General features: G+C 43.6%; 2 protein-coding genes across 6 annotated transcripts in view; one reads left to right on the forward strand and one right to left on the reverse strand.

Moving 5' to 3' along the window:
* The first annotated feature begins 19 nt into the window (after positions 1-19).
* VTI1B (vesicle transport through interaction with t-SNAREs 1B) lies at positions 20-26,532 on the forward strand. Of its 3 annotated transcripts, XM_050953621.1 has the most exons (8): positions 135-233; positions 1,459-1,490; positions 11,987-12,045; positions 15,313-15,469; positions 18,061-18,252; positions 20,928-21,101; positions 24,122-24,183; positions 26,147-26,532. In XM_050953621.1, exons 3-8 carry the CDS (start codon positions 12,017-12,019, stop codon positions 26,241-26,243), a joined length of 711 nt encoding a protein of 236 aa, XP_050809578.1. In that variant the 5' UTR covers positions 135-233; positions 1,459-1,490; positions 11,987-12,016; the 3' UTR covers positions 26,244-26,532. The 3 variants fall into 3 exon arrangements, with proteins under 3 accessions (XP_050809580.1, XP_050809578.1, XP_050809579.1); XM_050953622.1 differs by lacking the exon at positions 1,459-1,490; XM_050953623.1 differs by lacking the exons at positions 1,459-1,490; positions 15,313-15,469 and having other exon boundaries at positions 20-233.
* The window catches only part of ARG2 (arginase 2), a 46,317-nt gene continuing 45,613 nt past the window's right edge, over positions 26,455-27,158 (reverse strand). For all 3 annotated transcript variants that reach the window (XM_050953593.1, XM_050953592.1, XM_050953591.1), the window contains one exon: positions 26,455-26,878. In XM_050953593.1, coding sequence (XP_050809550.1) covers positions 26,673-26,878 — 206 coding nt within the window. In that variant the 3' untranslated portion in view covers positions 26,455-26,672. The remainder of the gene's footprint in view (positions 26,879-27,158) is intronic.

The raw sequence follows: 27,158 nt of genomic DNA on the forward strand, positions 1-27,158 counted from the left end.
CCGGAAGGAGGAAGCCCTGACTCGCGTCCCGGAAGTGTTTGTGAAGAGCCGGCGATGGGCCTGGGGTCCTAGTGGCAGACGAGAGGGTCGGGGGACGGCAGCTGCCGCCGCCGCCGCCATGGCGGGTCGGGGCTCCGGCTCCTCCGAGCACTTCGAGCGGCTGCACGAGATCTTCCGGGGGCTGCAGGCGCAGCTGCGGGGCGTCCCGGAGAGACTGCGGCGGAGCGCGGCCGGTGAGGCAGGGCGGGCGCGGCCCGTGAGGTGCAGGGGGCAGGGGGCAGGGGGCGAGCGCGGGGCCGTTATTACGTTGGAGGGAGCAGGAATTCGCGCCCCCCCCCGTCTCTCTCCTGCCGGGTCAGTGTCTAGCGCGGAGCGCGTCTCCCAGCCGCGCGGTGCCGGGATCCCCCGGAGCTGGTGGGGGCGGGGAGTTGCTCTGCGCGGGAACCGGCGCCTTTAGGATTTGGGGCAGACTCGGAAACCTCCGGCTCCTGGGCTGAAGAGTCGCTACAAGCGCTGCCGCAAGTGAGCGCGGGTAGCGTAGAGCGGGGCCTGGCCGGTGGGACTCGGCTCGTCCCTACGACCCGCTGCTCGGGGCAGCGATTTCCAAACTCCTAATGTCGCTATTGAGTGTCCCCGCAATGGCGGGGAGGGCTTGGGGGGAGTTGGACGCGTTCAGAAGCACACGGCAGGCAGGTGCGCTTGGATTGTGCCTGACACCTCCCCACCCAAGCCAGGACAGGCTGCCATCCCGCAGCGCCCAAAGCTTGATGTGTGTGTGAAGGCACGTCCCTTGGCTAGAGCCGCATCCGAATCCCCTTTCCCCAAGTCCCTTCCTGTCAGTGTTCGGTCCTTCCCTAGCAAGCAGTGCAGCCTTACGGAGTCACCACACTTGCTCTTGCCAGTTTGTAGCTTGCAGAGGAACAGAGATGTTTTTGAGAATTTGTATTTCTGGTTGATACAAATAACAAGTGTCAGATCAGCTCAAAAATCTTGTAGGTTCCAGGGACAGAGCTGTTCAACTTCCAGAACAGAAATCCTCTCACTTTGTGAAGCAGGTAGGATAATGCTGTGGGCTGCTTAGCTCAGGGAGTTGATAATGGAATACAGAGCTTTCCAACTAGCCAGAGCTAATTGGCCCTCTTATTGGCATCCTTGGAAGAGGCCAAGAACTGAATTGGATGTATAAATAGAAGCCTGACCCTTAAGATGGTCTTGGCTAAATGCATGAGGCACTGATGGGACAGTGAGGGGAAGCTTGAACTGTCCTTGTAATACATATTCTATGGATAAATAAAGATCTTCAGTCTCTGAAATTGTCAGGCCAGAACCAGTCACTAGCACTAAATTCACAAGATTCTTTTAAAAAACTATGTAGAGAGGGAATGTGTCAATGTCTGCAGAGGTCTGATATACCACTTGCTGCCTTTTGAGCTAATTCTCCTGTTCTCTTTTCTGCAGCTGCTGGTGGCCTTGCAGTCTTGGAGGGCACAGTAGGTTTTCAGTAGTTCTGGCTTTGCTATATGTTCCTGGTTAATTATTGCCAGGTTTGGTAGCTTCACCCTTGAGCATGCCTATTGTTGGGTTAACTAAGGTCCCAACCCTATAAGCACTTATGTATAATTTTTGCTGTTGGGCAGTCCCACTGACATCACTGGAATTACTTAAATTTGTATAAGTATTCGTATGCTTTGGGCATTTGGCTTAGATCTCAGCACAAGCAGGAGAGGCAGTGTTGCTCTATGGGGCTGCGGAGCTGCATTCTTGTGTGGAGAAAGCTTTCCCGGTATTCATTTAATGTTGTTTTAGGTCAGGAGTGGGCAAACTATGGCCCGGGGGATTGCCACCCCCATGGCAGCATGGGGCCATGGCAGGCATGCAGCCTGCCTGAGCCCGGCTACGCACTGCTGCCACCCCAAAGCTGCTCCAGAGAGTGGTGCTGGGCTGGAGCCTGCACCCTGAACCTCTTCTGCACCCCAATTCCCTGCCCTGAGACCCCTGCCACACCTCTTCTGCACCCCAACACCTTGCCCTGAGCCCCCTCCTGCAATCTGCACCCCTCCTTGTACCCCTGCCCTGAGCCCTCTCCTGCCCCCCAACCCACTGCTGTGAGCCCCCTTGTCCGCCCCAACGCCTTGCCCTGAGCCCCTTCCTGCCCTCCCTTCTGCACCCCAGCCCTACATTCATGGCCCTGCATGCAATTTCCCCACCCGGATGTGACCCTCAGGCCAAAAAGTTTGCCTACCCCTGCTCTAGGTCTACTGGGTTAATTGCATTCCTTTCTGAAATGTTGGAATCTTGCTTAAGGATTGTTAGGTGGAAATCTAGTCAAATGAATTAATTATAAAAAGATAAAGCAGTTTCCAGTAGTACAGCTGGCTGAGTCTTCCCATCAATTTTTGTAGTTTTGCTGCTGTTTCATATTTTTTAATGATTTTCTCTTCTCTGTTGCTGTGTGAGACCCACATAATCTAAAGAAGATTTCTAAAGCGAAACACTATGTGTAATGTTGTCCAAAGCAGAAAGTAATACTGGAAAATAGATTTTCCTCAAATTGTTCAGTTATAGTAATGTTCAATGTAGCAGATACTGATAAGTAGATAAAACATTTTGTAATGGAAGTCTCTCTCTAAAAGTTGGTGGTGGCCCTTTAATTCATCTGTTGAATTCTGGTTATATTTGAAAAAAGGGAAGTGGCCTGACAAGAGGAATGTTAGCAATATAAGTGAATCTCTTCACAATCAGGAAGGTCCCTTGCTTTGGAGAAGCTTGACACATAATTATCTCAAGTCTATTCAGCTGACTTCTTTTCTCTGCCAGAAGAGTGAATAGGGCAAATAGTCCTTGTTTTATGGCATTTGTTAGTCATGTGACCATTGGGATTAATTATTGTAATTCTCTGTACCTAATATGTAACCACCAACCTTATAAAAAGCTACAGGTTGTTTATAGTACTATAGCTTGTATGCTCAGTCTCTCAGGCTGTTGAGAGCACAACACTCCAGTGGTCCACTGTCAAATGGCTCCCCACTGAAACTGAGTTGAATTCAAAGTCTGTCGTCTTCTCTTCAAAACTCTCCTTAAAATTGTCCCAAGAATTACCTCATCTGGGATGATGATGACCTTCCAAAATGGCTATATTCTGCTGGAACCAGTGTATTATCCACATCAAGAATGAAATGTGTGTGTTGAAGAATGGATTTTTTTTTTTGGTGAATAGATGGCAAATCTGGATCTTGTTTGATACTGAAACTGACTTAAAAACTCAGTTCCTTGAGAGCAAAATAAATTACCTACTTTTTCAACCCAGCCTTCTCACCGTAACTCCACCAAACCTTCCTCCCACAAACCCTATAATCCATCCTTTGCTGGTTCACTGTATGGGGGAGTCAGAAATTACTCTTCACTTTGTAATTTTGGGAGTCATTCTGATGCACAGTGAGGGAAGCAAAGAAAGAACCTAGCTAGAAGACTATCCCACATTCAAAAGCCGAACAGAACAACAAGCAGGAAGCTGACTTAAATGTATGGCTCTATTATTCTTAAAAGGTCATTTTATGAACGGTGGTGGTGAAAGCTTTTCAGTAAAATAGAACATTAAAGTTTGATGGAGAACTGAGGGTCTTGAGAAATGAGTTGCTGCTTATATGTTTGTTAAGGATAACTTTCCGTTACAAAGACCTTTGTAAATGCTAAAAATCATTAATGCTTTTAGAAAGAATTCGCAAAAGGTTTTGGGGGAATTCAGGAATTTCCCCATCTGGTGTAAGTGTATTGCTTTACTAGATGATTCTTCTGCTTCTAGTTAATTAGGGGCACGTGCATCTTTGTCTTCTGAAAAGTCCCCTGAAACCTTCCTCAGAATCGGATAATATAAAACATGTTACTTTAAAGGGAATTTGGCTGCCTCTGAAACTCTTTGGAGGATAAAAATCTTAAATTCTTGGGCTCTTGTAGAGGGATGCAAATCTAGAGCACTGTTTCTCTTTATATAAATGTAAATTCCTTGACCAAGATGCAAAATTTTCTGTTCTATATCTATGTAAAATACTAGGGCAGTGTGGAATTTCTAAACAATATTGATCAGTTACCCTTTACTAAAAAGTAAAATGATTTTACCTATTTCCTATTTCTTCTTAAGAGGAATTGAATCACTTTTTTTAGCCCTATTATGATCACATGGATAAACATCATCATAGGCTCTTCCAAAGCTTTGTTCCTTCTATTGCATTACTACTTGGCTTGATATATTCTAGCAGCAGTTTAATCCTGAGTGTTCTGAATGAGACTGTCAGATCTATTCTGACTTTTCCGTAAGCTAGAACCGTTGTAATTTTTTTTACTAACACTTCCTACCCTTTATTACCATTTAGACAACTTTTCTTTCTCAAACTACAGTAGTAGTGATAGTCACTTGCAATTATTTGGCTGCTTACTTACAGTTGCAGTACACTATTACTTGGATGCATGAAAATAGGCAAAATGCAGCGTTATGAATATCAGCGTCAGCCTTAGGTTGATTTAGGGGTTAATGGTTTGGACACAAATTACTACACCCCTATCCCGATATAACACGACCTGATATAACGCGGTAAAGCAGTGCTCCGGGAGGGGCTACACATTCCCGCAGATCAAAGCAAGTTTGATCTAACGCAGTTTCACCTCTAATGCAGTAAGATGTTTTTGGCTCCCGAGGACAGCGTTATATCGGGGTAGAGGTGTAATCAAATTCTGCAGAGCCAAAAGCCTGTTGGAGAGGGCAGAGAGTAATAAAATGTTAACTACAAAGCTGTAGCTATATTTGGAAATAGTGAGTAGTTGTGTACAAGAGTAACTTCTACTTTTATGAAGAGGAAGGTTCTAATTTACACGCCGCAAAAACACAGCAGTGTGAGATCTTGGCAGGTTTGGGATCTTGTCAGAATTAGGGTATGTCTACACTATGGGATTATTCCGATTCTACAGAAACTGTTTTTTTAAAACAGATTGTATAAAGTCGAGTGCACGCAGCCACACTAAGCACATTAATTAAGCGGTGTGCGTCCATATACCGAGGCTAAGGTCGATTTCCAGAGCGTTGCATTGTGTGTAGTTATCCTGTAGCTATCCCATAGTTCCTGCAGTCTCCCCCGCCCATTGGAATTCTGGGTTGAGATCCCAATGCATGTTGGTACAAAAACAGTGTCGCGGGTGATTCTGGGTAAATGTCGTCACTCAATCCTTCCTCTGTGAAAGCAACAGCAGACAATCATTTCGCGCCCTTTTCCCCCTGAATTGCCCTGGCAGACGCCATAGCATGGCAACCATGGAGCCTGTTTTGCCTTTTGTCACTGTCACTGTATGTGTACTGGATGCTGCTGACAGAGGCGATACTGCAGTGCTACACAGCAGCATTCATTTGCCTTTGCAAGGTAGCAGAGATGGTTACCATCCCTATTGCACTGTCTGCTGTTGTAAATTGGTGATGAGATGAAGGTTATTGGTCATTTTGCACCTTTTGCAATTGGAAATTGGCGATGGTTATCAATCCTTTTGTACCGTCTGCTGCTGTCATGGGTGCTCCTGGCTGGCCTCGCTGAGGTTGGCCGAGGGCACCTGGACAAAAATGGGAATGACTCCCTGGGTCATTCCCTTCTTTGTTTTGTCTAAAAATAGTCAGTCCTGCCTAGAATATGGGGCAAGTGTACTAGAGAGTCAGAGAGCACAGCCGCTCCGTGTCAGAGCCCCAGAGATCCTGCAGAAATGAGTTGCATGCCATTCTAGGGGGTGCCCCTGCAACAACCTCACCTGTTGCTTCCCTCCTCCCCCAACTCTCCTGGGCTACCGTGGCAGTGTCCCCCCATTTGTGTGATGAAGTAATAAAGAATGCAGGAATAAGAAACACTGACTTTTTAGTGAGAGAAAATGAGGGGGAGGCAGCCTCCAGCTGCTATGATAGTCCAGGCAGGACATTAAAGGGTGGGGGAGAGAGGAGCACAGCCTCCCGCTGCTATGATAGTCTAAGGAGTACAGAATCTTTTCTTTAGATATGAAATGGGGGAGGGGGTGATGGAGCTCAGCCTCCAGCTGCTATGATTAGGACGGTTACCAAGCATTTTGTACCATCTGCCGGGAATGACCAGGAGTCATTCTCATTTTTATCGAGGCGCACCGGCTGACCTCACTGAGGCCAGCCAGTAGCACTCATGGGATGATGAGGATGGTTTTCCACCATTTTGCACCATCTGCCATCAGGAAAGGAAGGGGAGGGGATGCTGCTGTTGAGCACCGTGTCTACCAGCAGCATGCAGTAGACATACGGTGACATTGAAAAAAGGCGAGAAACGATTTTTTTCCCTTTTCTTTCACGGGGGAGAGAGGGGGTAAATTGGCGAGATATACTCTGAAACACCTGGGAAAATGTTTTTGACCCTTCAGGCACTGGGAGCTCAGCCAAGAATGCAAATGCTTTTCAGAGACTGCGGGGACTGTGGGATAGCTGGAGTCCTCAGTCCCCGCTCCCCCCCCCATGAACGTCCATTTGATTCTTTGGCTTTCCGTTACGCTTGTCACGCAGCACTGTGCTGAGTCCCTGCTGTGGCCTCTGTCTATCATAGCCTGGAGATTTTTTCAAATGCTTTGTCATTTCGTCTTCTGTACCGGAGCTCTGATAGAACAGTTTTGTCACCCCATACAGCGATCAGATCCAATATCTCCCGTACAGTCCATGCTGGAGCTCTTTTTGGATTTGGGACTGCATTGCCACCCGTGCTGATCAGAGCTGTACGCTGGGCAAACAGGAAATGAAATGCAAAAGTTCACAGGGCTTTTCCTGTCAACCTGGCCAGTGCATCTGAGTTCAGATTGCTTTCCGGAGTGGTCACAGTGGTGCACTGTGGGATACCGCCTGGAGGCCAATACCATCGAATTGCGGCCACACTAACCCTAATCCGACATGGCAATACCGATTTGAGTGCTTCTCCCCTCGTCGGGGAGGAGTACAGAAACCGGTTTAAAGAGCCCTTTATATCGATAAAGGGCTTCATTGTGTGGACGGGTGCAGGGTTTATTCGGTTTAACGCTGCTAAATTCGGTTTAAATGCGTAGTGTAGACCAGGCCTGAGTCTCTTGGATATAAGCCATGGTGCTTGGTAAATTGTATTGGTGGCTTAAGTGATGCTTTTCTTTTTGTTGGCATTAAAGTAATGCCCTAGCGTGATACCAGGAAGCACAGTGATGCTAAAGATACCTTCTATGAGGATTATGAAACCCAGATCCTGACTACTCATGGTCATAAATAAGTGTTGTTACATTGTTACAAGGATATAAATTTTAACCCCCGAAGTCCTATCTGTATTCAGATTGGCTAACTCTTCACTTTCAATTTGCCAAAGTATTCTCTGCATCTTATCTTATGCTGTTCTGTAGTATTACTCTGGAGTGTTAAACTGACCATCTTCCATTCGTTACATGACTGCATTTCAGTGTGTGTGTGTGCGCACGCGCAGTGATTCTCAAAGCTTTGTAAAGGGTTTGGGAATGAGTATAATGAGGGGTATTAATATTCAAGCCCTGATAAAATGCATCAGCCAAAAAGTGGAAATCTGGTTATTTAAGTGGGTGGGAATTTTCTCAAGTACTTTGGACAGTTTCTTGCATCACTTTGGAGGAACAGCAGTGCCATGGAAAATTCCATAGTTATATTTTTCTGAGCTGTTCTGTTCCAGAAATACTCAGGTGGTTGAATGAGGGTTCAGGGCCACAAGGGGACGAGAAAGGGGGCCACAAGGGGAAAGGGAGGGGGTGGCTGAGTGGGACTGTAGAGCCACATGGGATGGCAGAGATGGTGGTGCAGGAATACATGGGGACGGGGCAGATGTGCCTGAATGAGAGAGGCTAAGGTCAGCAAGGGTCTGCATGGGGGATGCTCCCTACCAATCCCCCTCCCAAAAAAAAAAAAATCCCATTCCATACTACTTACTCTCACCCAACAATCCTCCACATTCACTCCCAGGTTTCTTCCCAGCAATTTCTTCCCTCACCTTCAGCTCCTCCATTACCTCTGGCTCCGCCAAGCCTTTTAACTGCTTCTGAGGGGTGTGGAAAATACGTTTCTGTATTGTAGTTTAAATGAATTATTACTCAGAGTTCTGTGTTAATATGCCTAGTAAGGAGTCTGTTAACATTTCCTGAATCTTTTTTTGTTGTCTGTATTGTTAGATATACTTGCTGACAGAAATTTTGAAATAAATTACCAAAATAATTGAAACTGGTGTGATTTATATTATGGTGTTTTGACAAAATATTCAGAATTTTGCAGATTTTTTAATCTTTTGATGTGGAATTTTTAATTTTTGGTGCAGAATTCCCTCATGGATAAAATATATATTTTCTATTCAACTTCTTATTCCCTTATCACTGCAGTGAGGAGTCTATTATAGCACCACAAGGTAAGGACCATTATGTGAGCACTGACAGCTAGTGTCATGGTGTCATAGCATTCTTTCTCAAATCTGAACCTTAGAGTCCAGGAATGAGATACTAGCATGAATTTCCCTAAGCTTAATTACCAGCTTAGATCTGATAGGCTGCCACCACCCAAAAATATAGTGTTTTGGGGCACTCTGACCTCCCCAACCTTCCCTGGGGACCCCAAGAACCCAGAACCCTTGGGTCCTTAAAACAAGGAGAAATAATCCATTCCCCCACCTTCCCCCTCTCAGAACTTCCCTCCCTGGGCTATCCTGAGATACTGATCTAACCTCTTAAATCACCATACAGAGAAGCATCTCCCTTCCCTTCCACAAAGAGGCAAACAGATTCAAGGAAAACAGAGAGAGATTTTATCTCTCCCCCTCCCGTCTTCCCACCCGTCCTGGTGAGTTATCCCAATCCTCTGGGATAAAACAAGGGAAACAGAGAAAAACAATCAATCAGGTTCTCTAAAAAGAAATCTTTTAATAAAAGAAAGGAAAAAGTAAAGAATTATCTCTGTAACTTCAAGATGTCAATATACAGGGTCCTATAGCTTACAGATGCCAGAAAGAGACTTCCCCCCAGTACCAATACAAATCAAAATATTCCCAGCAACTACACATATAAAAGTTAACCAGCCAGATCCACAATTGCAAATAGAGTAAACAATTAAAAAAAACCCTAAACCGCCTGTTTTTTACTCATTACTTGAAAAGAGACTTAGAGAGCCTGTAGTAATGTCTGGTCTCTCTCAGACCCTCCGAGAGAAGAACAAAGAACTCACACCCAAACTTCCCTCCACCCGAATTTAAAAGTGTCTTGTCTTCTGATTGGTCTTCTGGTCAGGTGTCCAGTTTCCTGCTTGTAACCCTTTACAGGTATAAGAGACATTAACCCTTAACACTCTGTTTATGACACATGGGCCATACTGTTATTAGAGTAACTGCCTTTTTGTATCATTTGAGAACATAATTTATCCTTGTTAGCTGACAACTTGAGCCAGTGTCAAAAGCTACTTACAATTAAAATATTATGGTGTAATTTCCGTTTGGGCTGAAGGGGGAAACAGAAGTCAGACAAGCAACAAAAATAGAAGGAGCTATTTTAAAGACTTCAATATTTTCTCAAACTTCTACCCACTGAAAGTTCTTTAGGGAACCAGAGTTGTGGGACTTCATAACAGAAAATTGACCTGGTAATAGAGCTCTTGTTGCTATTGGAACTATGGGGAGACTGTAGTCTCTTCATAATACTGCAGTTGGAGTAGATGAGTTATGTCAATATTAACTTGTGTTTTTTTTTCCTTATCGTAGGTTGATTTTGTTTGAAGTCAGGACAGACTTGCACTGGCTTCTAGGAGAGATGAACAATAGTTTTTATCAGAATTCTTGTAAACATGACTGCCCTTTCCCTTTGCCGTGCTCTAAACCAATTCTGTGGCCTTCTCAAGTTCTTTCTGCAAGCTTATAAAAAACATACACTATTGCTTTCTGGTAGCATCAAGGGAGTATGCTTACACAATACCATTCCCAGTGATCTTTGCAGTATGAGGGTGCGATGAGCTCTGCGGGTAAAAGCAACTAGCAAATGCTATGTGTATCTCTTCAGGCTCATTTCAAAACAAAACACAACACATTGCCTTCAAAAGCCCAGGGACTCAGTAGCAAGTGGGCAATCTACATTAAATCTTAAACATACATAGCTCATTGGGGTGGCATGGATTATCAGCTTAGCTAAGGGAGATGTGCATTCAGGCATTATTTCAGTGTTATTGTCTGAGTTCTTGACAGCACCTCTTACTGGAAGGATTCTAGATCACCTGTAGACACATGAATTTCTTCACTTACTGCTGAAGTCAGTAGCTGCCCAACAAAGCAAGAGAAGAGAAAGATGCTGTATCCAGCTGAAACTGCAGGGAAAACGTAGGAAGGTAGAATGAAATTACATAAATGGAATTTTACTCTGAGAGCATTCTGCACCAAAAAATTAAATTCTGCACACAATACTTAATTTGTCAATAAATAAATGCAAAGACTTCAGCATGGCAGTGGGGGAGCACGGGCTACTGGCTGCATGAAGGTGGAAGATCACCCTGCAGCTCCCCCACCCCCTGGACATGGAATCAGTGGTGAGGCTGCACCTGACCTTGATACAGCATAAGGTCTGGGCCTGCCCCAAAAACACGCTGGGGCCATACACCTGTGCGCCAGGTGTGGGGCTGGTAGGCTTAACCACGCAGGATCCAAGTGTGGGGAAAGCCAGGTGTGGGGTGAGGGGATTCTTTGTGGGACAATCTGGGTGCAGGCAGCTCAGTGAGGAGTCTAGATGTGGGGGGATCTGGGTGCACAGAGGCTCGTGGGGGTGGGGTTCCAGGTGTAGGGGCAATGGGACTCTGCAGGGGCTTCCAGGTAAAGGTTGTTGGGGCTTGATGGGGTGGGGGTCTGGGTGCAGCTAGTTGGCATTCAGTGGTGTGGTTGTCTGGATGTGGGGGCTCAGGGTGGTGCAGAGGGTGGTGGTTTGGAAGTAGGGGGGTCTGGATGCAGGCAGGGGCTCCAGATGCAGGGGTTGAGGTTCAGTGCAGTGGGGTTCGGGTATGGAAGACTAAGGGGGTTCTGGATGTACCGGTTGAGGCTTGGTAGGGGTATCTAGGTATGGAAAGTCTGGATGTACAGGAGTTGGGTGGATAGGAGAGCAGGTCCCTGTACAGTGACCCCTCCCCCCACAGCTAAGGAGTGATGGGGGCAGGAAGCAGGGGAGGATGCTGAGTTTCCTGCAGCTGGGGGAGATTTCTGGGTCTGATACCAACCCCTCCTTGCAGGGGAAAAGGAAGTCCCATCCTCTCCTGCCTCCAGCCCAGCTGAGACTAGCAGCTTATCCCCGCTCAGGGTAGGAGGCCACTGTCTGTAGTGTCTTCAGCCCCACAGTGGTTTACCTGTCCACCAGCTGCTTTGGGTACCTGAAACATCATACCTGCACTGCTAGGGAGTGGTGCGTGTCTGGTCTTGCAGCTTCCCTGTCAAAGTCATATTTATGTGAGGAAGCAAAGAAATCTGTGAGGGACTTGAATTCTGTGCACATGTAGTGGTGCCAAATTCCCCCAGGAGTAGAATTTGGCCAGGACATTGGGGTTAACATCTACTCAACTTACAGAACTTTAAATATCAAGATAAGCAATTGTTTGAGACATACCAACATAGATCTTTATCACCTTCCTGAGTTAAGCACCTTTTTAGTTCTGGGAATGGAGTTTTGTTGCATCTCAGAAATCAGAAATATTTTGGTCTTCCAAAACTAGCAGCCAGTGTTGCTTTGTGTGTTCATTTCTTGATCACAATATGGTGGGTTTCAAGTTCTCTGGCCCTTTATAAGAATTTTCTGGTGGTTCCCATGTTAGGCTGAACTTTGGCCTGGGGTACTGTTAGTCAGCCTCTTCCTGTTAACTCAGTCTTCTGTATGATGTCCCCAACCTAAGCTGGCTTGAGAGCTGTTTTAATTTCCTTGTTGCATATTTGATGTGGTTCCATTTCTTTTCCAGAAGAGAAGAAGAAACTAATACGAGAATTTGATGAGAAACAACGGGAGGCAAATGAAACGGTAAGGATGTGGCTGGAATTGTGAAGCCCAAATGGAATGTCAGCCGTATACTTTTATTTTCCTTTCTCCTTAGAAATGGTTTATTCAGGTCCTTGTGCTTCAGTTGTGATGGGGTTAGTGCAGAAGGCACATCGTTTACCTGTTTAGATAAATATGGTTCCATTCTCCAAGACTGTCAAGTCTGCAGTTTTCACTAGCATTAAACTCAAATGCCACCTCACAATTACCAAGCAAAGCAGAATGCTGCAGGTGCAATCAGAATTCTTAGGGTTCTTGGTCTTGCAAGGGGACTCCCAAGAGATAAGTAGTGAATTCCTGCTTTACGTTCTCTTCTGTTGCAGTTCTGCATCCTAGAATCATTTGAACATGGCAGTCTAATGCCCTCTTCTTCCTGGGTTTGTGTGACTGTCAACATGTTATGGATCCTGAGCATTCTAATCCTGTTCTGCCAGAAACCTATAATGGGCAGAGCAGTAAAAATCAAGCTGACTCTATATATTCACACTTATGGGTTTTGTGCTGGCTCATGGCACCCAACGGTAGAACCCTCTCTAAGTCGTGCTTGTTAAAATGTGTGTACACCTGTTTCTGCGCCTGCCCTGAGCGTTTCTGAAGGCTAGACCAGGGATTCTCACGATTGATTTCTTGATTGATTTTTTTTTTTGGGTGGCCTCAGAGTGCAGTGAGGTGGCATGGTCTACCTCTGACTTGAGTGAGGGACCACTATCCTCCCCCTGGGGGGTTGAGTCAAATGTGCCTCACCCACTTCACTGGAAGTAACGGGACACAGCAGGAAGTATAAAGGGAGGGCCCTGCTCAGTTTGGGCTGCACCAGGGAAGGAGGTATACATCTCTCCTAGGGAGAAGAGCCTTCTGCAGGACTGTGGACCAGCAGCTGAGCATATCAGCGCCCTACTGCCTGAAGAGACAGAGGATCCTGAGGAGTGGCTGAAATCAGAAAGTGTCAGGCACAACTGCCTGATTTGCAGGCGGATGTGGTGGAATCAGATCCAAGGATTGTCCGGATATCAAATTTTTCATCAGACGAGACATTGTCTTTCCATTCATAAGAAGGATGATTGAAGTATTTCTGTGGTGGAACCCAGTAAGGCCAGGGAATCCAGGACTGCCAGTCCCCTCCAGTAGCTGGGATCTGGAAACATACCCATAGGAGAAGCAAATGAGTGAGGGAGCCCAGGCTGAGAAGGCATGAACAAATCAAGTCTCTTAATTCTTCTCTCCCTAAATGAGGATCACAGCTAGAATCTGCTATGGACCTTATAGGAGACAACAACGGACCTAGAGGATGGTGAGGAATAAAAGATGAGAAAAATCTGTGTGGTGACCTTGTAGAAGTCTTGGGAGGAGGTATGGATTGATTTGAAGAGACGCTAATCTCTGTTCTTTTCTTTAACTGAGAAGAGGAATCTAACTGTAGAGCTTGTAAAGCCTATTTGCCAGTTATCCATAACTCGGATACATGGAATGCTCAGAATGGGGAAGGTGCACATCAGCCACCACAGAAAAAATTGTCTTTGGATCGCAGTCCCGGAACAGGAGCAGAGGAAGGAGCCAGTCCCACCAACGTGGAGAGTACCTGATCCAGAGAAATTCTCAGATCCATGCCTCTGATATTCAGTCAGAACTACAGCTGACTTAGGTTTAAGGGTCGGAACCACAGAAACCAATGTCAGACTTGGACTGCTCCAATAGGTGTGATGCATGGGATCTGGCACTGCTAAGAATGGCTGTCTTCTCCCTTGCCTTCCTTTTTGGAACTAATATAGCTGTAGCTGATGATGTGGCTCTAGGTTCCTTGGAAAGCAGTTGACATTTTCCCACCAAGAGTGCCTTCAAAGTTTTGATGGCTTTAACAGATAAATCCAGAGCTGATCCCAAAATCCTGGAAGCTGTACACAGTTTGGGTTGCTGGAGGAGCTGAACCGGTGTGTTAGATTTCTGATCTGCAACCAGAAGGTTTACCAGCAAGAGCTTCTTTAAGCAGAAGCAGCTGTAGTCTGTTCTGCCTCACTTTATGCACTCTGGGCGTGAAGACCTGGCAAACAGAATATCCAGAAGGAGATCAGCCTTCCCCCAGACCCTTCAGATACCTAACATGGTCGTCCACCTGTGACCCAAGAACATCTTAGTGTCAGTTAAGAGAGATATAGAGGGGTTACAGGTATGTAGATTCTAGTTCACCAAAGAATCTTGTGTGAGGTCTCAAATGAAAGCCAGTGTCACTGGTTATCAATATCACTGTGAAATTACTGTGCAAGGAGTTATGTATCTGTTCCAGAAAATTATGCCTTAAGCATTTAAGGTAAAAGCAGATCACCAAAAGGTGACGTGTCTTAAACTGGTTTCTCCAGACAGGAGGCAAGATACATTTATCTCTTTCAGGATGTAAATTAAGCACTGTGAGCTAACACAATGGATGCCCATTTACATCTGAAGTCAAATCTTAACAAAAGAGATGTGAAGTAAACAGGAAAGGACCACACAGCCATGAACAAGCCACAAGGAATCCTATCTGGGGAAAGATAACAAACTTTGGATGTAGTTCTAGAAAGCAAAGAAAACGCTCAGGTATCCTGCACCCAGGAATAAGTAAATGGATGGCTTGTCTGCATTCATGAAAGTGGGGTCTCAGCCAGCCTTGGCTGAAAACACTGGGGAAGATCTTGGGTGAAATAAACTTCTTTGTACAGGAGGTTAACCTGTTAAGTGTAGTCTTCAGAAAGCATGTTATGATTTTGTCTTGCATGTAATCATTTGTCTCCAATATTCTTTCTTACTGTCACTTATTCTTGTTTTCATTAAATATATCTAAGTGCTGTGATGTTAAGTGAGGTGCTTGTCCTGAGTTGAAACTTACAAGCTGATGTGTACTGCTGTTTGGTAACAGAACCTGGTAGCTCTGAGTATGCAGTGGGTATGGGGCAGGGAGTGCTCTAAGAACTCGTGGGAGTTGAGATGGGTTGGTGTATATCTATCACTACCTACACAGAGAGAGCAAAGACTGTGGAGGCCTGGAAGGTAGTGCTTGTGCTGCCAGAGCTCTTGATGTCTGTGCTCGCTGTGGATCAGCTCCCAGAAAAGACTCCTTCGCTCTAAAGCGACGTTTCTCAAATGTGGTCCCATGCGGCCCCAGAGGTTTTTCCTGCAGTCACGACAGTCTCCTGGGCAGAGATGGGGGAGGGGACAAAGCAGTGGGGCTAAGGGGTTGGGCTTAACTCTCCTTCAGCTGTGGTGCTCTACCAACAGGCTTGGTGCTTCAGCTGTGAGGCTCCAGGCTCTTGGCTTCAGCCCCCTGGGGTGGCGGGGCTCCATTTTCAGCCCCTCCAGCCATAGGGCTCCAGCTCTGGGCTTCAACTGGACTGGCGTTACTGGACACCATGGTGGTCAAGAGACAAGGAGCAGGGTGAGTCTGGGGTGCAACACTGCAGAAGGGAGCTCGGGCAATGTGGGGGAGAAGAGGGGGTGATGGGAAGCCTGGGGAGTAGGTGGGGGCTGGGGAAGGCAACAGGAGCCAGGCGCATCAAAATACTGCTATACATTTTTGAGTCTGCAAAAAACAACAAATATATTTCCAAATCATTGTAATTTATGTGTTTTCATATTTATTTATTTTTCCTAAAGTTAATTAAGTATTTTAGAAAAATTTGTCAGACTGGCCACAAGCGACAGTTGGTGACCACACTCTGAGGCCACCAAAATTTTTGTTGTGAAAAAACCCCAGCTCTAAGGGGAGGTAGTGGTGAGGTGCCTTACAAGCCTGGGTACTCCAGGGTGCATCACACTGTCTCCAGGCAGCACATCTCTTAAATCTTGGCTTTTTCTTTGGTTCAGCTGTTATAGGGAACTGAATCTCACCAACTATATAAACTATCTAAATTTATTTCTATACTAAAAATTACACTCAATTCTTTATGTAGTTATCTGGCACGACAGTGGAGAAAACCCTGGATCCAAAGATGGATTGGAGTGGTTCACTTCTGTCTGGCACAGTAGCTGGAAGGAACTGAAGTGGTAGAGGGCGCTGTACCCCTTATAGCCTCGCCCTCAGAATGTTTGGAAATGCTGAGGAGCGGGTAGAAGAGGGTGCATGTGCACTCTGATAGGCACTGCTTGGAGAAGATTCTACCATTAGGTAGCACCAGGTGGCACAATACTCATAAGTGTGAATATGCAGAGCCATTCAAAAAAGAACATTGCGATACAGGATTATTGGGGCAACAGAAGAGGTAAAGCAATGCAAAAATGTCTTTACAGCTTAAAAAACCCCAAACAAATAACATTATAGGCTTAAAATTTCTTCTGCTCCATAATTATTTAATGGTTACCTTTTTAAAATTTGATTTCTTTGAGTATACATGTATGTCCCAGTACTCTTCCCTGGTTCTTCCCATGGGAACACATACATGTTTTAAATTTCACTTACTGCACCATATAGCTTTGCAGACGTGGTCAGTTACACTGGTGCAATAGCTTGCTGTACCAGATATATGGATTGCATATTTCATTGACATTAGCCTCGATGTGCATTGTCCATCACAGGACAATCCAGAAGTTTCTTTTTGACCCCATATATTTTGAGATAATATATCATTTGGGTTTTTGTAGTTTTTAAGAATCATGTTTGTTTGAATCTCTGAAATATGACACAGTAGATTTGAAAATCAAACTACTAGATAAAGTGATGGATTTGTCGTCTGTTGATATCTTCAGATCAAGACTGGAGGATTTTCTGGATGATATGCTTTAGCCAGACACAAGTTATTGGGCTCAGTGTGGGGTAACAGGGTGAAATGGCATGTGATATACAAGAAGTCAGACAAGATGATCTAATGGTCCTTTCTGGCCTTAAACTATGAATCTCTAGTAATTGCCTTTCTTTCCTGATCCGTCAAAGGATTATTGGTGTAGAGATCCATAAATCTATATGCTCCCACTCAGGGCTCAAAATAGAACTGGACACTTTTTTTAATGAAGCATTTTGTTTGACCAGAAATGAAATTTTTGTTGACTTTTTTTTTGATTTGCCCAACATTCCAGAAAATTTCTCGTTGAAGGCCTCCCTCCCCCTCTTTAAAAAACAAAAAAAAAAAAACCACAACCTTTTGGGAACTGCCAGCAAACTGAAAAATCAGTTATTCACCCAACTTTAGTTTCACATCCTATTTAGAGATGATACTGAACCCATCAGAGTTTAGATCAGGAAGTTTGGTTGATGGCCTGTCCGCTTGTGTAGATGTGATTGGAAACCTAACCTAAACCTAATTGGAAACCTGAACCGGACACCAACGTCTAACCATTTAAAGAATGTGAAAAAGGACAAAATACAACTATCAAAATGTTATATAGAAAATCAACCTTATAATTTTGGCTTTAATCTCTTTCATTGAATCATTCCTCAATCCATGTCGTGTACCAGAGTACACGTGTATACCAATGTCTTAGTATTCTCTTGTTCTTATTGGGATGGTGAGTAACAATACAAATCAAATTTATGGAAGGTACTGATGACATGGTACTGACAAATATGACTTTTTCAAAATATTTTCACCTCAGAAATGAAATTGTAAACTTGATATTAATTGAGAGAATATCTGTGATACTGTTGGGACTTACCTTGTTAACTTTTGGACTCTTGAGGGAAGACTGTTTAACACAGTACGAACCCTGTGATGTGGGTTGGACAAAATGAGGCCTGTGGAATCATGTAATCTGGTTGTCCCATATGTTTATGTGAAGGTGTAACTTGTGGAGACTCCTGGCCTGCTATGCAGCACTCCATCTTGAGCTGAGCAGCTGCTGGGACATGTAAATTTGTGTGCTGCTACACCTCTGTAATAGATGAGGGCAACTACAGTGTCCTCCCTCACAAAATAGGTTCATCCCTTGGACTCCTGTCAAGTTGCAAGTACAGCATGGGGTTGGACATAGTTGGAATACCCCTCTATATTAGTAGAATGAATGTGGTACTTTTATAACTACTTTTTCTCTTTAAAGCTGCGGGAGATGGAGGAAGAACTGAAATATGCCCCAGTGTCCTTCCGGAACCAAATGATGAACAGAATCCAGACCTACAAGAGAGACCTTGCCATGTTCCAGAGAGAGATTAAAAGCACAGATTTAGGGGTGGGCCCTGGAAGTCGAGGGGACACTAAATATGGAATCTATTCCATGGAGAATGAGCAGAGTGTGAGTGTCAAATAGATATTAACTATATTGTAAAACTCTAGATTGTAATACAGAGTGACTTCAGCTGTAGCTAGCTGTGATAGCTAGTGTTTCTACCTTACCCTCCTTAGTTTCTTAGCTCAGATAACCTGGCTATAAACCTACTCTGCATAAGCTGCATAATAGGGAGTATTTTGCATGAGAGGAAAATTGTACCTGGAACTTTTTTAAAAAAAAAAAGCATGTCAACTTGGTAAGAATGAAAGAATGAACTCAAAATAGCAAACTTGCTTAAGAGAGGCTCAAATAGCATTTGGCTCAATATTTTTTAAAGTTAAAAATAGATTTTAATTAAACATACTAAAATACTTTCTTTAAACATTCCTTTCAGCACAGAAATCACAACTGTAGTAGTGCAGGAAAAAAATTAAATGACCAATTTCATTTCACTGTCAAAGGTGAGTGAGATGTATATATTTAAATGCACCATGTAGGATCAATGGTAAAGCTAGCTTTAAAATAATTCTGTTAAATAATCCAGGTACATGTAAGGAGCCATCTATTTAAGTAGCAGATTGATCAGGCCTCTCAAAACCTTTAAGTACCAGATTTGTTAGTTTCGTTTTATTGTACTGTAGACAGTTAAAGGCAAAGTATGACTGAACTATAGAGACTGAAATCACCTCCAGTCTTAAAGCTCTGAGGCACACTGATCTGTGTGGGAAGTTTGTGGTGCTGTCCATCCTGCACCTGTCCTGTGGTTGGATTACTTTAGTCTTTGGGATACCTTTCACCAGATCTAAAACTACAGAAGCCAGGAAAATTTGAAGACTGAGGTGCTATCCTTGATTTGTCTGGATATTTCCGCATGATGCATGTGTTGCCTCCCTTATAATACCTTAGTACAGGATGGTAGATTAAAGCCTTTTTCAAAGTTTAGGAAAATATTCTATTCTGAGGGCCAGTTCTGATCCAAAGTCAGTGAGCCTCTCATTCTGACACTTGGGTTACTTATTTGCATAAAAAGAGGATTTTAGTAGCTCAGGTATTCCATCTGCTTGTTCCCATGTAATCCGCTGATTGTGTGACCTCATAAAAATCTCCACAACAACCAATTGTGAATGCTTCAGATGAAGGAATGACTTAAGGTAGAGATAAAAGGAGCAGATAAAAACAAAAATCCTATTTTTAAGTAAGTATCCCTTAGTGGCAGAGGGAAGTGAGATTAAAGAAGGAAAATGTGACAGATTTATTTCTGACCAGAATGTTTGTTTTAAAACCATTCACATGTAGCATCTTTAGCTCTAAGATTAACCTTTCAGTTGACTCCTTTTTCATGTCCTTGCTAGGTTTAAGATAATCCTTTTAACCCTATTTTGAATGTACTTTCATTGTGTGTGAACTACCCCAGGCCTCTTTCTATTTAACTACAGCTTGTTTTTTCTTGGCTTCCTAGAGTACATATTTATTTGTCCCTAAAATCATGCAAGTGATAGGGCACAAGAAATCTTGTTTCCAAAAGAGGTTTTCTAAAGAGAATATATTTGCTACCCTTGAGTCGCGCTGCTGGATTATCTTTAGTCCAGTGGTTCCCAAACTTTTCAGCATCATGTCCCCTTTTTAATTTTTGAGAAACTCTCATGCCCCCTACCTCTCCTTTACCATTATCCAACCCTCCCCCAATCCTTGTCCCCTGACAGACCCCTGGGACTCCCACACCTATCCAACCCCCTCCCTCCCCCCACTCCCTGTCTCCTGACCGTCCCCCCCCCCCCAAATCTCTGCCTCATCCAACTGCTCCCTGTCCCCTGACTGCCCCCTGGGACCTCCTGCCCCTTATCGAACCCCCACTTCCCACCCGCTTACGAGGCCGCTCAGAGCAGTAGGACTGGCTTAATGGAAAGCCTGGGAGATGGGTGGGTGCAAGCTGCGCTGCCTGTGCGCTGGTGTAACTACAGGGGAGGGGGAACAGGAGGGGAGGGGCCAGGGGCTCAAAGGCCAGGCAGCCTCACACCCTCCTTGGAATTTCTTCACGCTCCTGGTTTGGGAACCCATGCTTTAGTCCTAGTTTTTGCATTTATTGGAGATAGAGATTTCTTCGTAATGTTCTAGTTTGTGGTAATATGCAGCAAGCCTATATTACAACAGATACAGATGGTAGCGAAGAAGAGTCCTGAATTCTCTGCTCCAGTTCCAATCTGATTTTGAGTGAGTGGGGCACAACTGAGTTTAAGATGGGAAAATCAAATGAACCTAAATTATAGAATAGCATCTCTTGCTCTGTATTTCAGCCTCTAGCAGTGACTTACTTGCATTTTATGGTTGTGGTTATTAAGAATGTAAAGGAAATCTTTCTTTAAATCTGTTTTTTGGCTCTTCTAACTTTGTAGTGAGAGAGTTTGTTCTTTCCTCCTCCTTTTACTGTAGTTTGTTATATTTAACTCTAGCTTCCTCCCTAGTCTGTAGAAATGTTGCAGGTAAATAATCTATAGTAAGGGCTAATATTACGTAATACAGAGTTGACATACTATATATTTTCAAACATTGATTTGTCTGCTTCTATTAACATAAAAGGACCTTGTCACTATTATAGGCACATGGTCTATAAAGCAATGCGTCTCAATTCTAGAGTCCATCAGAAGCCAGTATGTTTCTGCTCCCCTGTTTAATAACTAAACAGTAACACATTTTTTTAGACTCGTTTGCAGTCGCAGAGGGGGTTGCTTCTCCAGGGGACAGAGAGCCTGAACCGAGCCACTCAGAGCATTGACCGTTCACACCGGATCGCTGCAGAGACGGATCAGATAGGTACAGAGATAATCGAGGAACTTGGGGACCAGCGAGAGCAATTGGAACGCACCAAAAGCAGAGTGAGTCTAAAAGCTGTTGGCACTGTAACATAACAGCCTGGCATTAATCTACTGGGAATGGTAGCATCTATGGAGATCTGGGTGCTTTACTTACTGGGTATGAAAGCTGTGATATGGACATCTGGAAAGAAGGAGCAGTTATTAGGGTGGAGGACTATAGACTGACAAAAAATTGCCCCCATTTGTTCAGCCTAGCAGTCCATAAATTTCCATCATAGAGAACACTTTGTTACTAGGAATAAACTGTGAAGTGGAATTTCAGTTCATTTCAGTTTGGCTTTGAGTCCTGTGCTAGTGACTGCATCCTGTTTAAACATGAGTCATTTTGTCACCCTGTGTGATGCAAATGGAAGAGGCTAAATCCGTTAGGCTGGGAAAAAAACAAAACAAAAAAAAAACTGACCCCATATGTGGATGAAATGGGCTAGATTACCCAACAGGTCTCTTCCAGCTCCCTGGGGCTAAGGCAGGAACTAGCCTAACAAGTAGTAATGTAAACTATTAATAGTGGTTTTAAACTATGTAAACTTGATCTAAAAGTTAGATTCTATAAACACTGAAGCCTTTCTTTTTTGAGTGAACCATTGTCAAAGTGCAGTTCTACTCTGATCCAGTCATTGTGTCTAGGATCTCTGTACCAAATTTGCTCACTTAACAAGCTAAGATGTGTTCTTACCTCTAGTTCTGCAAACCAAGCCTGTGCACAGTTGAGCTTTGGTTATTTCCAAGTAGTATCACTAGTAATGAAGATTAATTAGATCTTTGGCTGCATTTCTGTTGCCTTCGGTAGATTTGCACAAAAGTAATGGAAACTTGGTAAACCAATATATTGATGCACAAGAACAAACAGAATCCATCATTGCAGCACCTACATTTCTATTTTTAGCATGATGGCTTAATCATAGGTCTTCAAGCTGGGAATCACACCTCTAGCTCAAAGTGTACATTTACCTGTCCTCCCAGTGTCATATCAGAACTTGGATTTAATGTGAGTGACTCCCTCTCCCAGAGTAGGGCTGTCTGTATAGCTCAGTCAGCAGGCCTCTTGAATCAGGTCAAACCAGCATAGGCTATTTCTTGGGAGGCGAAACGTCAAAAGTCTTGTTACCTGAATTGCTTCAGCATTGCGAATTTATAGTCATCGCTACCTTCTAACTATAGTTCCGAGAGGAACTATCCATTCATCCAGGAATACAATCAATAGCCAGCCTATAAAGATGTACAACATTTATAAAGTTGATCCAATAACCTGAATATTCTGTTTTCGAAACATTGCATCTGTCATAACTACCTTCTTCTGAAGCTAAGAGTTGATATAGTCCTTTGGATATACCATCCTATTAAACTTGTTCAAGGAGTTATGCATTTCTAGTGTGCTGTTCCCGCTACTGAAATAGTAATAAATACAAGCTCAATTTCTTTTTGCATATGCGCCCTTAACAAAGAGCTGAAGTCTAGAACTGTTTTTAAATGGACTTGTGGACTTTCCCGGAACTGTGAGCAGGGGATATTTGCAACCATGTAAAAGGTACCAAAAATGGGGACTCTTGGCAGGCAGAATGGTACAGATCCGCCATCACAAATCCCTTTTTACATAGGATCTAATAGGAGTCATATCATTGTTTTGTGTGAAATGAGTGAATTCTACTCATGGAAACATAACAGGTGCTAGTGTTGGCATCAACAGGCTGGAACCACATCTTGTTTGCTTTATCATCTGTACACCCTGATTTCTTTGAAAGCACTAGGTGCAAGGAGTGTGGTTTTGAAAGCCTGGGCATAAATAGATCCATTTACCAAGAGTGCTTGTGAATGTAAATGGAGGGCACGTGGCATGCACTTCTAAAGTGGCTCGGAGGCTATGTCTACATTACAAACCTTATAGCAGCTGCACCAGTGTAATGTTCCTGTGTAGCTGCTCCATGCTGATGGGAGAGAGCTTGCCTGCTGGCATAATTAAACCACCTCCAATGAGCAGCAGGAGATGCTCTCCTGCCACCATAGTGCTGTGCATACTGGCACTTTTGTCTGTGAAACTTATGTCAGCCAGGGGTGTGGTTTTTTCACACCTGACTGACAAAAGTTCTAGTGTAGACAAACCCTAGTTTGACTCAAAGACAACTGGTCTGATTTCCCTCACAACCCATCTTCACACACACCCCTACCTTGAACTTCTGGAACAGGACTGACCAAATTTTATACTGAAAGTTAATGACCACAGGTTGAGTCTCAGGCACAAACCTGAGTTGTTTATAATATGACAGCTTTTAAAATATAACCCTAATTTGTTTTGCTTGTTTCTTACTAGGTGATTTAGAAACTGCTTGTTGACTGAATAGTGTAAAGACTGTCCTAGATGTGTAACTTTCAACTAATAGATTAACTCATCTCCTTTTCTGCCCATGTATTAAATCTTTCTCTTAACCTTTTATTTGTCTCCTCACTCCCATTCCCAAAATTGTAGCCTCCCCATATTTCACTAATGCTCTGTTTATCTTTAAAATATGGAAGAGGGAGTAAGCTCCCCACATGACCCTGTTAGGTAGCATCTGACAACATGATACATTGCTGATCATCACTAGATGGCCCCCCTGTATAAAAGTCCTTCAGCAGTTTTCAATGGTGGTAGTCTGTTCCAATTGTATGTTATCAGAAAACTTACCAAACTGAGTATTTTAGACAAATCATACTATTGCTTTTCTCTGGTCTTGGAGAGGGCATTGACCACACTTGAGACATCCCTGGCTTGAGAAATCACAAATGAACATTGACAGGCACCCTCTTGTATTATGCAGCTGTTCCTCACCTGAGACCTATCTTCTAGGTGATGCTTAGAACAACAATGCTGGCTGAGCATTAAGATTACAGGAAGGTCCTTCTTGAACCTAGATCTTTTGTTTGCTTAATTCATTGTGCCCTCAACTAACTGCTGGCAAACTGTGTGTCAGAGTACAAGGTTTGACTCTGTGCCTCATATTTTCCTTTAGAATAAGTGGAAACTAACATGTTTTTCTTTGTAGTTAGTGAACACAAGTGAAAACTTAAGCAAAACCCGTAAGATCCTGCGTTCCATGTCGAAAAGGTGAGTAGTGTGATGAATTTACTTATTTTTTAAAACTTTAAAGCAATGCTCGCCTCCAATAATAACCAATCCCAGACAGTTGTTATGCCTTTCTTCTAAATCTCAAAGTAGGATGCAACCAGAAAACTAATTACTGGACAGGAATTGCATCACCCAGTACCTCTGATAGAATGGTGCAGCAATTTTACAGCACACAGCAAAGGAAATTTAAAATACTGTAACGCTGGAACTGCTGAGGGATTTTAAATAGACAAGAGACTGCAGCCCATTTGTTTGGGCAAATTTCAGTTACATTCTCTTTAAGTGTTGTGGAATCTTTCAGTACCTACTCCCTGAGGAATATTAGAGAGACAAGGCTGGGGAAGGTAATATCTTTCATTAGATCAACTTCTGTTGGCAAGAGACAAGCTTTGGAGCTACAAGGAGCTCCTTGAGGTCTGGGAAAGGTCCTCAGTGTCACAGCTAAAAGCAAAGTGGAAATTAAGGTGTCTTTCTTTCACTGCTATTTTTTTTTCCCCTTGGAATAGTTAAACTTGAGTGGCACTCCACTGTTTATTTAATAGGCTTAAAACCTTTTCCCACATAGTCTTCCCTACCCTATTCCATTAATCTCTTCCTTTATCTCAAAAGGGTGTTGAGATCCAGAACAAACTGACAACTGTATTCATGGGCAGTGTGCACCATACATTTATAGAATGCTCCTTATTTTATCCCCTACTAACACATTGTTTGCTTTTGACTGCTTCTGTATAGGGAGCAGCCTTTTTAAGCTATCACCACTGGATGCATAGTCCTTGTGTCAATTCATAGTGTTACCTTGCACTTACATGGTGCCTGACTACTTAAGTTTGTTGGTTCCTCTCTTCTTGAATCGATGTGCTTATTGAAAATGTCTCTCATCAACCTTCTATTCTAGAGCAGAACACCAGTGCTAACTAGGGGCCTTAGCACATGCCATTAACTTTCTTTTATTGAAATTGATCAGTTTTCTTAAACTAACTTTTACCCAAGCTAGTGGTGGTCCAAACAGCCTACTGATTTGGTTTTTAGGCTGGAGGGTTTTTTGAGGGGGCTGAAGTTGTCTCATGGACCTAGGGGAAAGTGTGAACTTTTTAACCTGCTACTGAATTACAGCTTGCCACTAGTAATTCTTCTAAAGGGTACAATATGGCTACCCTCTGATGCAGTGAGTTCTTGATTATCTGCTTTCATCATCTCTGTAAATTGCACTTGGCATGAACTTTAGTGACCATAATAACAAATAGTTTGGGGAAAGAATTAGAAGTGTATGCTAGGGAACTTTATGGCCTTCTGTTATACAAGTCAGATTAGCTTATCAAATGCTCCCTGCTAGCCTTGGACTCTATAGATATTGCAAGACTGCCAAAATGGTCTTTGACTGAAGATATTAGAGGATACTCTTGTAAAATGGGTTGCTGTTCAGAGGCCAATACATTTAGTGGCTTATGCTGTTTCAAATAAATGCACAATAATGGCTTGGTGTTAAGTCCTACTTGGGGATCTCTACTCCCCAGAAATAACTGACCCAACAGACTTATTTAATGAGTGAACATGAGAGAGTCCTGTCCCTCTTACAGTGAGAAATATTCACTAGCTGGCATGGATGGAGAGGGGGTAAAAAGAATGCTGCACCACTGCAAGTAGTGAAATGGAGAATGTAAACAGAAGGCCCAGGGAACTGTTGGAAAGCTGTGTTCAGTAGAGGAAGCTCTGCTTAGTCCCTACTTTGAGAACTATGTGGATAATTCTTCACAACAGAAGTACTCTAAGCTTAATGACAAGTAATAAAGGCTAAATCAACTTTTGGTAACTTATATTTCTGCATTAGTAGGATCTAAGCTGGAGTAGTTGCATAAAGAATGTTATCAAATCAGACTGGGGCATATGCAGTAGGATAGTCCTACAGTTGCTCATGATCCTAAACTCCCTTTTCTTTTTCTAGAGTTATGACTAACAAGTTGCTGCTGTCTGTCATCATCATCCTGGAACTAGCCATCCTAGGAGGTGTGGTCTACTACAAATTCTTCCGCAAGAGCTGAGCTTGCACAGCCCAGATGAGTGTTCCCCTTTGTATCAAGGATTATGCATTGGCATAGCTCCAGAAGAAGTGGATGAGATGTCTATTCCAGTTGAAAGTCCTCTGGTTGAGCTGTCAGGTACTGACAGCATTTTCAACTGAATTACTGTACTGACTCTAGAAAGACATGGTGGTTAAAGAAAATACAAAGACTAAAACTGAAGTAATAGTAATAGACTAACAAGTATTTTATTACTTGTCTAAATTTATACTTCTAATTGACTAAATGAATAAAACTTATACATCATACAGTAATTGGTCAAATGAAGAAAACTAGTCTCTTTAAAAAAAACACTCTTAAGTGTTTGACAGCCATTAAATCTAGTCACTCAAGTGCCTCAGGAGAGCCCTGGAATGCCCAATGTGAAGTGTCTTCCACCATCTGGGGGTGCTAAATCCTCACTTGCTCCTCACTGTCTGATTCATCTGGTGAATTAGGTGTTGGGAGTTCATCAAAAACAGTGTGTGCTCCTTCTCTTGTGTGCCCAAAGCACGTTGCTAGCACATCCACTGCAAGACTGGCTGTAGCATTCACTTCCTCCTGTGAGGCACCAAGCAATGGGTTTACTTCAACCAGGTCCACAGCGGAAAGCAATCCTGAGGGGAAAAAAAGTAACAACCCATCAAATAGCAGGAACAGTAGTCCAACAAGATACACACCCAGAACCAGGGCAGCTTCAATTCTACTAGTCACCAAGTAGCTCAAGGCTCATATCCCCACCCATGCACTTTAACACACCCTGGGAAAAGGTAAGTCCATCCTCAAGTGCTAGAATTCCAAACCACAGTGCTGTCTATGGATCTTGCTCAAAGGCTGCTTCTGGCTAGCGATGTGAATGTTTGAAGAACAGAGCGGGAAGGCCCCTGGGGCCTCACA

The sequence above is a fragment of the Gopherus flavomarginatus genome, chromosome 5, assembly GCF_025201925.1.
Source record: "Gopherus flavomarginatus isolate rGopFla2 chromosome 5, rGopFla2.mat.asm, whole genome shotgun sequence".
NCBI lineage: Eukaryota > Metazoa > Chordata > Testudines > Testudinidae > Gopherus > Gopherus flavomarginatus.

Coding starts and splice junctions, on each gene's coding strand:
- VTI1B (XM_050953621.1), top strand. CDS start 12,017: ATGAGAAACAACGGGAGGCAAATGAAACG. Junction 15,470..18,060: donor GTCAAGAGACAAGGAGCAGG/GTGAGTCTGGGG, acceptor TTCTCTTTAAAG/CTGCGGGAGATGGAGGAAGA. Junction 21,102..24,121: donor TGGAACGCACCAAAAGCAGA/GTGAGTCTAAAA, acceptor TTTTCTTTGTAG/TTAGTGAACACAAGTGAAAA.